Source organism: Paramisgurnus dabryanus, chromosome 12 (assembly GCF_030506205.2).
Source record: "Paramisgurnus dabryanus chromosome 12, PD_genome_1.1, whole genome shotgun sequence".
Lineage (NCBI taxonomy): Eukaryota > Metazoa > Chordata > Actinopteri > Cypriniformes > Cobitidae > Paramisgurnus > Paramisgurnus dabryanus.
The window spans coordinates 20,312,477-20,325,293 of record NC_133348.1 but is presented as its reverse complement, the minus strand read 5'-3'; the positions used below and the strand labels follow the sequence as shown (position 1 = coordinate 20,325,293).

The window sequence follows — 12,817 nt, the reverse complement described above, 5'->3', positions numbered from 1 at the left end:
ATGTAGTGCTCGTTTTATATTTATAATATCTTATATGGTGTTCTGAGTCCGTTTAAACACACTTCTAATGCTGCTTTGCTTCGTCATTTGTATACTTTATGCATTGCAGTTACATTTATTTAATTATTTAATTTTTGTAATAATTTTTAATGATTTAATAATGACATTATAGCATTATGCAATTGTTTTGCATATATTTTTCTGGTAGTGCCAGCTGCATTTCTTGACATATCAGGAAATGTGGGTTTGCAAGTTACTTTGGTTTGTTAGTCCCGCACTGATAAAGTGACATAAGCTGTATTTGTTAATATCTCAACTGTTCCCAATAAACAAGCACTATAGACCATTTTGCAAGTCGTAAACAATTGGTCGAAGCTCTTCGTGTTTCAGTTTTTTAATACGTTGGGATAAAATACAACAACCAAAATAACTGAATCAAAAAGTTAAACAAACATCTTTAAGATATATGTGAAATAAAGAAAACAGTTACAAACTGAGACAGGAAGTGTTTCTGGACCAGCGTTGTTTACATCTTGCAAAATGGTTTAAGTTGCTTCTTTGAGAGAGGGAGTGGAATTCGCACAAGTTGCCTGCCAATAAATAAACAGTCGAATAATTATACTTTTTTTTATCTTTAATATTTAATAATTCTAGTTTTGTCCCACTAGCAGAGAATTGTGGGTAAATCGAGTCTATTCCATCTGAGTCGCGCTGCGCTTCCCGGTGGGTCGCGCTGCACTGTTGAAACTGGTCAGCGCTGCGCTATCCATCGGGTGGCGCAAGTAAACAACTCATCTCTGCGCTATCCAGATAGTCGCGCGGCTCTGTCCATTGGGCCGCGCAATGCGCGCATATAATTGGTCCGCGCAGCGCGGGTCAATCGAGTGGCGCAGTTTCGTCCTTCTTTTGAGGAGATCGGCTTCCCATAGTGGTGAAAGAGCAACGCACGATGTAAGTAGCTAAACCAGTGCCCGCAGTAGGCTACTGACACTTTTATATTTTAGCGTACCTTCACTGTCTTTTGCGTGCCACCACTTCTCATGTTGCTGGTACTTTGCTGCAAAGAGTCGAACCAGTCGAACACACAAAGCGTCAAGGTCTGGATGAAAAGCAGAGACTTGCCCGGATTCCAATCACGCAGATACCCTCAGAAAACAGCAATTTTAATCAACCATCACTCGGGTGTGCATGTTTGCAAGCAGTACAAGCCTGCGTGATGTTTGCTGTGACAGTTTTTAATAAAAGAGAAAAAGTCAATTGATATTTGACATCTATAAACAATAATATATACGAAATATCATGATATGGTCTTGACATGCACATTATCTGTTGCTTTAGTTTAATATAAACTACTCATTTGGTTTATTTGATTGTGACAGTCCCTCTATCACCAATCACAAATCATCACTTTATGCTTCTCTTTCTCAGTGGATAAACTGAATCAAAGCTGCTGTTATCTGCAGTTATACATTTTACAGAGACCAGTATTCATTAGATTTTAATAACTTTTTTGGCACCTTTATCAGAAGGAAAGCATAATAGAAGTGTATAAAATAATAGTAAAGACCCTAATCTCAGGCATTTAACCTCAGTTAAAGCTTACATTTCAATTTAATTTCTAAAATATGATTCGATTTGTATTGTGAACCATTTTAACGCAGTCTTTTCCAACTATTTAACACAGAAATAGCTAAAATCCACACTATTATCAATTGGCAAATGGTTAGGACTTCTATAAAAAAAATTATTACCACACCCCCCCCCCCCAATTAAAAAAAAATCTCACTCCAAGCTGAACTCAGAAGTTGGCAGCTCTGCTAATAGCACCACCCCCCTTAGTGCCCTTTTTGGTTTGGGACACTGCCCAACGAAATTTCAATGAATTTGAACGACGCGCACAGTAGTTTTACCACCCGCAAAATGGAAAACAATGGGAAAAAATGAAGTGACGACTTTCTAGTTTTAAATTGCCAGTATTTTGTTATTCTTGAACCCATAATTGATGATGATCAATTATTCAGAGATTGTTAATGGATGTTTGTAAGTGGTAAGTTTGTGTTTTTCAGTATGGAGCTGCAAAACGTAACTGTAATGCCAATAATAGAACTTCAGCCAGAAACAAACTAGCATTAGCATATAGCATTAACTTTGCACAATAATATCAGTAGTCACAACTTTGTTTTAGCATTGTAACAACATTGTAATTATTTTAATTTTGGGGGTGTACATGCTGAATCTAACATCACAGCTGGTGTTATGCTGAGATTGGCCTCTTTTACAGTCTTTTGCATCCACAAGGTTTACATAAGAGGGAGGAAACACTAGTGTTTGAGGCTCACCATATGACATTACCATGTACAGAACTCTTATTTTTCATCTATGACTAGGTAAATACAGTTTTACATTCTACAGCATCTTTAAATTTTAAAAAAAAGTATCAGGAAGTAACATAACAAAATTGAAAAAGTGAAGGGGTCTGAATATTTATTGAATCCACTGTATGTTAATCTAGGTATGTGGGAAAGTGTTATGATTATACAATTCAAGTGTTGTAAAAGTGAATTAATGCTTTTTCAGTTATATATTTAATCACCTTGCCTAGTTAATTTATACGGGTCTGTGTATGGGGCCAATTTACAAATATTCAATAGTTTAACAATTGATATAAAAGCTGCATGTATAATACAATGCTTTTAGATTGCGTATACTCTAAAAAACAAACGGTGCTATATAGCACCAAAAGTGGTTCTTTGCTCGTAATCATAGAAGAACCGTTTTTAGTGCCATATAGCACCGGTGAAGCACCAGTGAAGCACCTGTTTAGAACCATATAGTGCTATGTAGAACCATATGTGGTGCTATATGGCACCTATTTGGTTCTACAAGGGTTCTTCACTGGTGCTTCACCGGTGCTATATGGCACTAAAAACGGTTCTTCTATGATTACGAGCAAAGAACCACTTTTGGTGCTATATAGCACTAAAAAGCGTTTGTCAACTACTGAAGTATAAACACTTGACAGATGATTGAGAAATGATTTATCATTTTTCTAAAGCTAAATATCAATGACTTACACAGATGTATGTCTTGTGGTTGATGTGTTATTCTGTCTTCTGGTTGTTGAGTTGTTATAAGCTTGTGTGTTTGTTGTGAAGGTTGATGTGTTGATGAATAGATTGTATGGACCTGTGGTTTCTCTGTTCAGAGTAAAATCATACAAATAAAATTGTTAGTGAATATATACCACACTGTAACACAACAGAGCATCTGTCATTCAACTTTACCTTAGTTTTTTAACAGTTTGAATTTCTCAAACAAAACAAATAATAATGATGTTACAGTAACAACACACAGAAGATAAAATCTACCTTTAACATCTAGTCTGATGAAGATAAACCTGTTAGACACAGAACACTCATAGTATCCTTGGTCTTCTTTGGTCAGTGATGAGAGATGTAGAGAGAGATTTCCTGGATTGGTTTGATTTAAAAGTTTACATCTGTTCTTGTACCTCTCATTGTGTTCAGATGGGTAAATTTCTTCATAATTTTTTACTAACTTCCATGTTATCTGGTCAGGTTTAGCCAGTGGTTCAGTACAGAAGCAGGGCAGAACTACAGACTCTCCTAAATATCCAGTTACATCAACTGTCAGTTCATGCAGAGAGTGATTCAATTCACATCCTGAGAAAAAATAAATAAAAATTGTTTATATAAATAATAAAAATTGTTTATATTTAAATTTAAACCACATGAAAACAGATTAATATGAAAACCTTTAACAACAGTTGCAAAAAAAACAGTGAATATTTAAAGGTCAACAGATTTCTAGGTGGGATTCCATCATAAGATTACAAGCTATAAATAAAAGTACAAGCTATTACAGGAAAATGGTTTATAAACAAACAAACGTAAAAATAACTTTTCCGTAAATAGCCAAAAGATTTGAGCTGAATTTCGTGAGACTTGGACAAAAAGGAATTCCCATTTGCATTTTTCTAAATTTCTAAATATTTTGATCTGTTTTGTGAGAGTTTAAGAAGAATCATTCATTTACCTTTAACTGTTAAGGAAACCTCTGTAAAACTGTGTGATGATCTATGTGGTTTACAACTATAGATTCCTTTATCTTCCTCTCTGAGGTCAGAAATAAGAAGGGACAGATTTGCTGGAGATGTTTGATTAAATAGCTCAAGTCTGCCTGTGTATTTCTTATGTTCAAATACATTCATCCATTTGTGTACAATCTCCCATGTAAATGTTTTAACTGTAGACTTTGGGTCATCACAGGAGCAGGGCAACAGGACTGAACCACCTGTGTATCCTGTTATTTCTATTGTCTTCTGATCATTTGAAAGATTACAGCCTGTAAAAAAGAGAGTTAAATCAGCTTTCAGTTTTAGATTGAAACATACAATCATAACAAATAAAATTGCTGAGATCTGAAATCTGTTCAGATTGTAAAATGATTACCTTACTTAAAATTAATTAAACATGAAGAATATTTGTTAAGTAAATCTAAAATATCTCAGATATACAGACTTACAGTAAATGTAGGTTGAATTAACTTGAACTAGTTCAATAACAGTTACAGAGTTAGTCCAGCACATCATTGTGACTTACAGTAAAGGGATAGTTTACCCAAAAATGAAAATTACCTCATGGTTTACTCACCCTTAAACCATCCGAGATCTTTAAGACGAACACATTTTCTGTTATTTTAGATATATATAGCTTTATAACGGTTGAACAGTGTAGAACTGAAGTACAGTTCACCAAATCTCAGACTCATGTGTTAAAGCAGGGGGGTAGCGTTTATAGTTCAGCATGATTGTGCTTCTTAAAAATGGCGTTATGGTTTTGAAATTTTAGTTCAAAAGCCTGGTTATAGTGTTTTAGCAATCGAGAAAAACTGTAAACAACATTGTGCTCAACCAAATGAAAACACAACATATCAACATCAAGACATGTGAATGTCTTATCAGGAAGTTGAACAAACATCTTGTAAACTTATTTAAAATGGCTTAAGTCAGATGAACTATTGTTTTCATTTTTTTACAGTACAGGCTGTGTTTTATTGTGTATCTTATTGTGCTTGTCTTATAAATGTACTATAAACTATATAGTTTACTCAAGAACACCTAGAACACCACATATTTAGGGGTTCAAGCCCGAAGGGCTGAAACCCTATTGTATTTGTATGGATTATTATTATTATTATTATTTTTCTTCTGCCATAAAACGGATCGTGCAGACCAAGCGGTAAGGCCTAGACAGGGCCGGTTCTAGATATTTGGAGGCCCTAGGCAAAATTTATGTTGGAGGCCCCTCACACCCCTCTAATTTTCAGAATAATGTGAGAACGTGGTTTTCTACTGCGTAATAAATCAGATGAGCACTACTAATAAACATGTTTTTCCCCATTACTTTTACTTTTTATTAAGTTTTATCAACAAATTGATTAACTTTATGCTAAAATGTAATTAGAAATTATGCAAAACCACATGTGTTAAAAATTTTAAGGCAGTCACATTTATTAAAAACACCACCTTTTTGGGATAACAGTTTTGCTTTCTCCAAAGAGTAAAATTAAAAAGACAACAGTACATTGTAAAAACCCTAACTGTAAAAACAATTACAGGTGAACACCTCCTAGAAAACTTTTATTGTTTTTTATTTTAACTTGGTATAAAGAAGAATTTCCCTCTTTCTTAACCAATATACAGTATAAAGTTATCTATCAGACTATTGCAATACCTTTTTATAAACTACCTTAAATATCCATACAAATCAGCTGCCACTGGAAGTTAAACAGACAAACTACTTTCATGATTTGAAAACTAAAATAAAGTGTAGAGGACTTACAAGATATACAGACAGTTTACTTTAGGTAACGCCAGTTTTGTTTGATGTTTGACTTTAAATACAAACTTTTTTAAATACAAACTTATTTCTTGCAGTGGCGGCGCCATATAAAGTTGAACTCACCTTAAAACTTTATTTAATGCTGTCAGTAGTGATTGTCGGACCAGCGCACATGGACTTAGCAGTTATGAAGGCCCCCCTTCCAAGCTTGAGGCCCTAGGCATTTGCCTACTCTGCCTATAGCTAGCGCCGGCCCTGGGCCTAGAGACTTGAGACTTGGCCAAATGGTAGGTCTCATTCATGCGCGAAGTTGACAGAGTGTCATCCCAATCGGCCTATGGGGGGCGCTACAGCGATGGCAAACGCGTTGATGCTCATAATTTCCACATTTCTTGTCCAAATCTCAAGTGTCGTATATACCTGGATTCCTTGCGTCAAGACGAACAAAATGTATATCTCCAATTTTATTTCCGTCATTAAAAATATTTTCGATTTTGTCGAAAAAAATTAAAACGAACTAGTCCTAGGTTTTTCGCTCGATCGGAATCGTTTTGGTGCAAGTTCCTTGGAGTTCGAATATCAATAATTATTGAAAAAAAGTTGAACTTTCGACTCACGGTCGACATGCCATGCCCAAACGTCTGAAGTGTGTGCAGCCACTAGGGATTTATTGGCTATAACTGCGGACAGGAATGAAGTTTCAACACGACACTAGGTACTTGTGATGAGAGTCATGGTCTGAGGTGGCATGCTTCGTTAACTTAGGCTCATAACTTAGGCTGAGTATGACATATTTTCATGCGACTTTTTTCTTTGGAGTCCTGAATTGTTGTCGAGTCCAACGATACCAAACATGCCAGGTTTCGCCTTACGGTTGGTTCTGTACAGGAAAATAGCGCTTAAAAAACACGCGCGAATAACTCCGCGAGGATTATTCCGATCGACTCGAAACGACCATAGGAAGAACATTGCATTACCTTCTGAACAAAAAACTCTAATTGGCGTTATGTTAAAATTTCCATCAAAATGGCCGAAAATTGCAAAAAACGAAAAATTACCTCAAAATGTTGTTTTTTTCACATAAATGGTTATAACCCCGCAATGAAATGACATTTTTTCACCAGATTTGATACGCTGATGTCTGAGCACAGTCTGAGGTAATACAAAAAAAATTGTATGCCTGCACCACTAGTTGGCCTCATAACTGAACAAAACCTTTGACTTTGAGCAAGCCCAATGGTCATACAACTGTTTTTTCACTAAACTAAAGTGTATAGCCATGATACTAGCTAGATGTAACACAGTCATGACCTGAAATTCCATGCACGAGTTTGTCATAGCGCCACCTAGTGGTAATTTGTTATTTTCACTTAAAAATACTGTAACCTTACATTTAAAATCATGAGTCATCATGGATTATTCCTTTCATAACTTTGAGTATAATCATTGGTGGATTGCAAGTCACTCCCTAGCAACCAATGAGAATACCCTAGCAACCATTTAGCAAGAGCTTTATCTCTGTATCAGAACATCGTAGAGACATGGGGTTCAGCTCTTTTGACTCATTAACACTATTTTAACATTTTGTGAGCCGAGTTTTGCCAATGCAAGCACCACAAACATTTCCTTCAGTGTTCTATTTGTCAATGTTCCGTGAGAAGAGAGGGAGACATTTCACTGAATGATAGCACTTTTTTACTGATAACTTTGAACACGTGTGTCTGGTAGCTTATTTTTCATCATTTATTTTGTACAATGCAGCAAATCTACACAGGTGTGCCCTTAAAGGTCTTAATGTCCCAAATCGCTTGAATCCCGGTAATCGCTGCTTCCAGCTATATTTTATATATTTATTGTTAAAACATGATCTGTTTTGTTTGCAAATCTTGATGTGAATTGTAAGACATCATTTTGAAAACTTAAATTACATCTTAAAAATGAGTAATGTAACATTAATCTGACTTTAATTTTTTTTTTTTTAAAGGTTTGGTGTAGTTTTCAGCTCACCTGCACTGATGTGAAGCATAAGAAGAGAAATATAGAAACAGTCCCTCATTGTTTTATTAATCCTCACTCAGTTTAAACTCTGAGAGTAATGAAGAGAGGGTATCGGTGATCTTAATCTGTGTTTCCAGAAGCTGTTTGTCTTCAAAAACCCAACTTCCTCTTTTAATTTCCTTACACAGTTTATTTCCCTTTATGTCATTGTCAAATAGCTCACTGTTGAACCACAGTAACAAGATTATTTTGAGCTGCGTGGGTGGCACAAAATAAAAGTATTCAATCGTTCATGATTTCCTTTATTTGCATTGTCAAATTCTTCAATTCTCGCATTAATGAATGTGAAATATAAATATGATCTGTGATTTCTGGGCCTTTTAACTTGTGTGTAATGATGAATTCAATGGTTGTTTTACATAAAAAAAAAAAAAAAAATGAATGTAATCCTTTATTTCATTATATGGTGAGAACAGGTCAGATTAGTGACTTTTTAAATAAAGCCATCAACAAAACAAGAATAGTAGACTTCACAAAAGATCATAATAAATCGATCGCATTAATCACAGTTAATCACAAACATCAATATTTAAAGAGCACATAAAAGCCCAAAATGCAGTTAAGTGTAAGAAAATACATTATTGTAGCAAATAAAAGCATTGAATAAACATTTCAAGAAGAGCTTTAGTTAATATATCCACACTGATCTTTCTGCACCTTTGTTTTTGTTTTTTTTTTAAGTACACTAGATAAAAGTTTTTTGCATTCAAACGTACATGATGTTGGCCTTAAAAAGTGGCATAATTGTTTTTAGATAAGATGTTTTTGACACATTCTGGAAACACTAGGGCGGACTACAATACCCATGAAAACAAGACAGGAGGAAATGACACAACATTAGTTACAAAATACTTCATGATTCAAAATAAAAGACATGACCCAAACACAAGATGCAATACAAAACTATTACATTTATAATGAGAACCTAACATTTCTTAAGAATAAAAACCACAGAGATGAGATCACTGTTACCTCCCTGCATTACTGTCAGAAGTGGAAAGTAACGAATTACATTTACTCAGACATCAGGTACATCAGGGAAGCTAGAAAGAAGACAAAAAATGTGTAAAAGATAAAAGTAACATGGCACTCATCTCATTATATGCTCATATAATTTAATAATTCCATAAATGTTTCTTACTTATACTTAAGCTTTGTATTGTTTTGTGTTATTGCCTTTTTTAACTACTAAAATCAAATTTTTCAAACATTAGTTAGTGAGTAATGTTGCTGTTAGATGATAAATAAAACCTGCAAACTGAAAAAGCTCAAAGTTCACTGCCGGGTGATATATTTTCTTTAACAAAAACCCCTTTCAAAGCCTACAGCAAATGGCTGGTTTGGATTTCAATCCTCTACTTCCTGGTTGAATGACGTCAAAATATCAGTTTCTAACTATCTTCCGCCCATAGGAATCCTCAGTCGCCAGCGAAGCTTTAACAGCTCTGCTAAGCTAAGTGTCATGATTTCGGTCTTACCGGCTGCTGTGTTTTTATTTCCCTGTGTTGTGTTTTGTTTTGACAGCTTCACACATGCGCACCTCTCACATGGGTGTCATCACTGTGATTTCCTTCACGTGCGTCACTTCACAGCTGCCCCTCATTTTTGCTCATTTTGCCAATCGGTTTGGTATTTAATCCCTGCGTGTTTTGTGTCTCATTGCAAGTTCGTCTTTGTATGTACTCGCCGGTTTCTAGCGCGGCTAGATTCTTGTCTTGTCTTGTCTTGTCTTGTCTTGTCCTGTCCTGTCATGTGTTGCAATTTATACTAGTCTGTTTCTAGTCATTTTTTCTCTGTTTATCTGTGCTCTCTGCTACCCGGAAGAATTGGATTACCGCTGCTTATTTCATCTGCTGTCCTCTGCTCTATTCTACGCATTAAAGACTGCCATCTCTCCATCTACGTGCAGAGGATTCTGGCCGCGGCTTTGCCGCTGTCCAGCAGGGCGGTCCTTCGCCTCAGGAGCTGTCCAGCTTTCCTCCGTCCAGCATTCAGCACCATTAACGCTCTCTCTCTTTCTGCCCGCCACAGGATCACTCTCCTCGCCTGCCGAGTGTGGCGTTGTGCCCAGGTGAGTGGTGGAATTCACTCGCTCTGCAGTGTGTGTTCTTACATCTCTCCCACCGTCTGTTGAAGAGTGGCTGGTGCCTAGACGTGTGTGGCTTTCACCCAGTTTCCAGTGTGCCCTCCTTCCTCTCTCCCACCATCCGTTTAAGTGTGGCTGTAGCCCGGACGTGTGTGGTTCTCACTCTGACCCAGTGTGTGTGTTCTCATCGCCATTTCACCGTCTTCCTCAGTGTGGCCTTTGTGCCCAGACGTGCTGCTGACCCTCATATTTATATTATTTAATAAACATTTCTGTTCATCTGCACTGGGATCACCGCATGGTTTGGTTTGGATAATGTGAGTGCGCCCTGAGAGAGTGTGAAACGCTGACAAATAGGTCTACACTTTTGACTTAAAGGAAAACCACTATTTTTCAATATTTTACTATGTTCTTACCTCAACTTAGACAAATGAATACATAACTATCTATTTTCAATGCATGGAGGAAGAGCACTTAGTTTGCAGCATTTCGACCTCAGCGCGCAGTAACATCAACACTCCTTAGGTTAAAGTGCTGCAAACTAAGTGCTCTTCCGCCATACAATATAGTTCTCATTTTTTATCCACTTAAAAATCACTACGTTTTATTTTCTGTCACCATACTTACTCATGTAACTACTTATGTAACAGTCTTTAAATAGGGAAAACATGGAAGTGTTTGGTGGCTTCTAAATTCTTCCCTGTTTGGATCCTAAGGAATAAATGGGACTAGGCTAAATGCTAACACAATCATGACACGCTGTGCAAAGATGAAGTGCACGTATTGAAAAAAGATAGGTATGTATTCATTCATCTAAGTTGAGGTAAGAACATAGTAAAATATTGAAAAACTGTGGTGTTTTCCTTTAAAGGCCCTTTCACACGTGACGCGGCAAGTGGTGGAATCAGCACACAGTTGCTGATTTCTTTTTAGCTTTGTGCAGTTGAAGCCTTGTTTACACTTTCGCAATTCGCATGGCTCTACTGTACGGTGTGAACCTGCTGAACCTGCAGGCTCCTCAGTAAACCTACAAGGCTTTTATGCTTGACGGGCTCTCTGTTGTATAATTCTGTGAAATGACAGAGGGCGACTCTTGAGTAATTGTTCTCAAAACCATCAAAAAGCAGCGATGAGAGGAAGTAGTTTGCCGAATAATTTATCAAACACTCGTCTCGTGAGAAGTTTGTAAATACGTGGATTTCTTCACATAAAAACTGATTAGGTTGTGGGTCATTTTGACGATACATGAAAAAGTTTTTATGATGTTTTTATAAAACATCACTTTACTTGAATGGGTGTTCATAAGGCTGACATGACACCTTCATAACCATGACATGACACATGTCATGAGCGGAGGTAGTGCGTCTCGATCCGTAATCCAGTCATGGGCTGCTAAATCATATGGATCTGTTGTTTATTTGTCCAAATAAAGCTTTTTGGCAGTAGCACTTAGTTTCTCCCGATAGGGTCCCTTCTCTTTTTCTTCTTCTTCTTCTCTTATTTAATGACGGACTGCAAACAACGTTTAGGTGCATGCCGCCACCTACTGTACTGGAGTGTGTATATCATTTCATTTTAGATCCTACTCCACAATCCTGAGTTTTTTAAAAAGGTAAATAGTGCCTTCCTAATAATTCTAATTCCCTCTCCTTCGGATCCCAGTACCTCCTGAACCTTATCTTTAAATATCTGTCTTTCCCTTCTCTTTTTCTTTCAAACTCCTCAATTTCTTTGGTTCTTCTTCAAGTTTTCTTAGTTTTAGCTTAACACACCCACAATTAAATGGCATAGCGGTTGGCGGTGCCTCTAAACATGGCGCCCACGTCCCATAATGCAACACTGCGGTGACGTACATTAACATTCCCTATTTTATTCCTCGTCTAGTGGTTCATTCAATACAAATATAGGCCAAACATTCTGAATCATGTAAAAGAATTCGTGTTTTAAACTGCAAAGTTTCCATACTTTACTTACAAGGTGTCAGATAAATATATACATTGTTTTGCTTGGATTGATCAAAGAGATACGTCACAGGCTTGCCTGCTCGGACAGAATCGCCTCGAGTTCGGTCATTTTCGGATGCGGAGCCGCGCGGAAAGTTACAAAAAATGCGCACCAACGCGCCCGTAAACATAGCCTAAAACAGCATAATATGAATATGTAAACCTTTAAGTTGTGAAGAAAGGATCCTAGGATCTAAGATTCTAAAAGTCAGCATGAAAAAGCAAGATACATTGTTTTTTTTCTGAAATGTGACATATATCAGTGAAATGGATTTTCAGATGAGAAAATATGTAGGCTTGATTTCATCCTTTGGCAATTACATTTATTCTAAAACACATTTCTTGAAACTATTGCCCACTTTCTCTGAACGCTCGCAGAACTGGAAAAAATGGGTGTTTAAGCTGTATATTGGTGCTCTTTGGATGTGGGACATATCACTCAACTCAGAAAAATAAATCAATCTAAGGGATTTTATTGAAAAATATAAAAGGCATTTACTGAATCATGGCTTAATCATTTCAAATCAAACAAGCAATAGCACATCAAAGTGTTGCAACTAGCAAGCCTTCATCAGCGTGTCATCACAGAATTTCTGACTCTAGCAGCCAAATCAAACAATTACCTCAAAATCATTTCATCTGTTCTCAAAATCAAATATGCTTTCAAATGAATACACAGCCAATCAATATAAAACACTACATAGCATTTATTAGACACTACATCAAATAATGAACTAAAGGCCAGTTGCCTTACCTCTGGCCTGTTGTACATCCACCATATCTATACTCATCTACCACATATTTCT

At 36.5% G+C, this 12,817-nt stretch overlaps 1 protein-coding gene across 1 annotated transcript in view; it reads right to left on the bottom strand.

Annotated features, from left to right (window-relative positions):
* The window catches only part of LOC135738916 (polymeric immunoglobulin receptor-like), a 30,002-nt gene extending 21,995 nt beyond the window's left edge, over positions 1-8,007 (bottom strand). Inside the window, exons 1-4 of the mRNA XM_065257092.2 lie at positions 7,872-8,007; positions 4,057-4,365; positions 3,369-3,683; positions 3,075-3,197 (exon numbers count right to left, since the gene is read on the bottom strand). Coding sequence (XP_065113164.1) covers positions 3,075-3,197; positions 3,369-3,683; positions 4,057-4,365; positions 7,872-7,920 — 796 coding nt within the window. The 5' untranslated portion in view covers positions 7,921-8,007. The remainder of the gene's footprint in view (positions 1-3,074; positions 3,198-3,368; positions 3,684-4,056; positions 4,366-7,871) is intronic.
* Between the last annotated feature and the right edge of the window lie 4,810 nt (positions 8,008-12,817).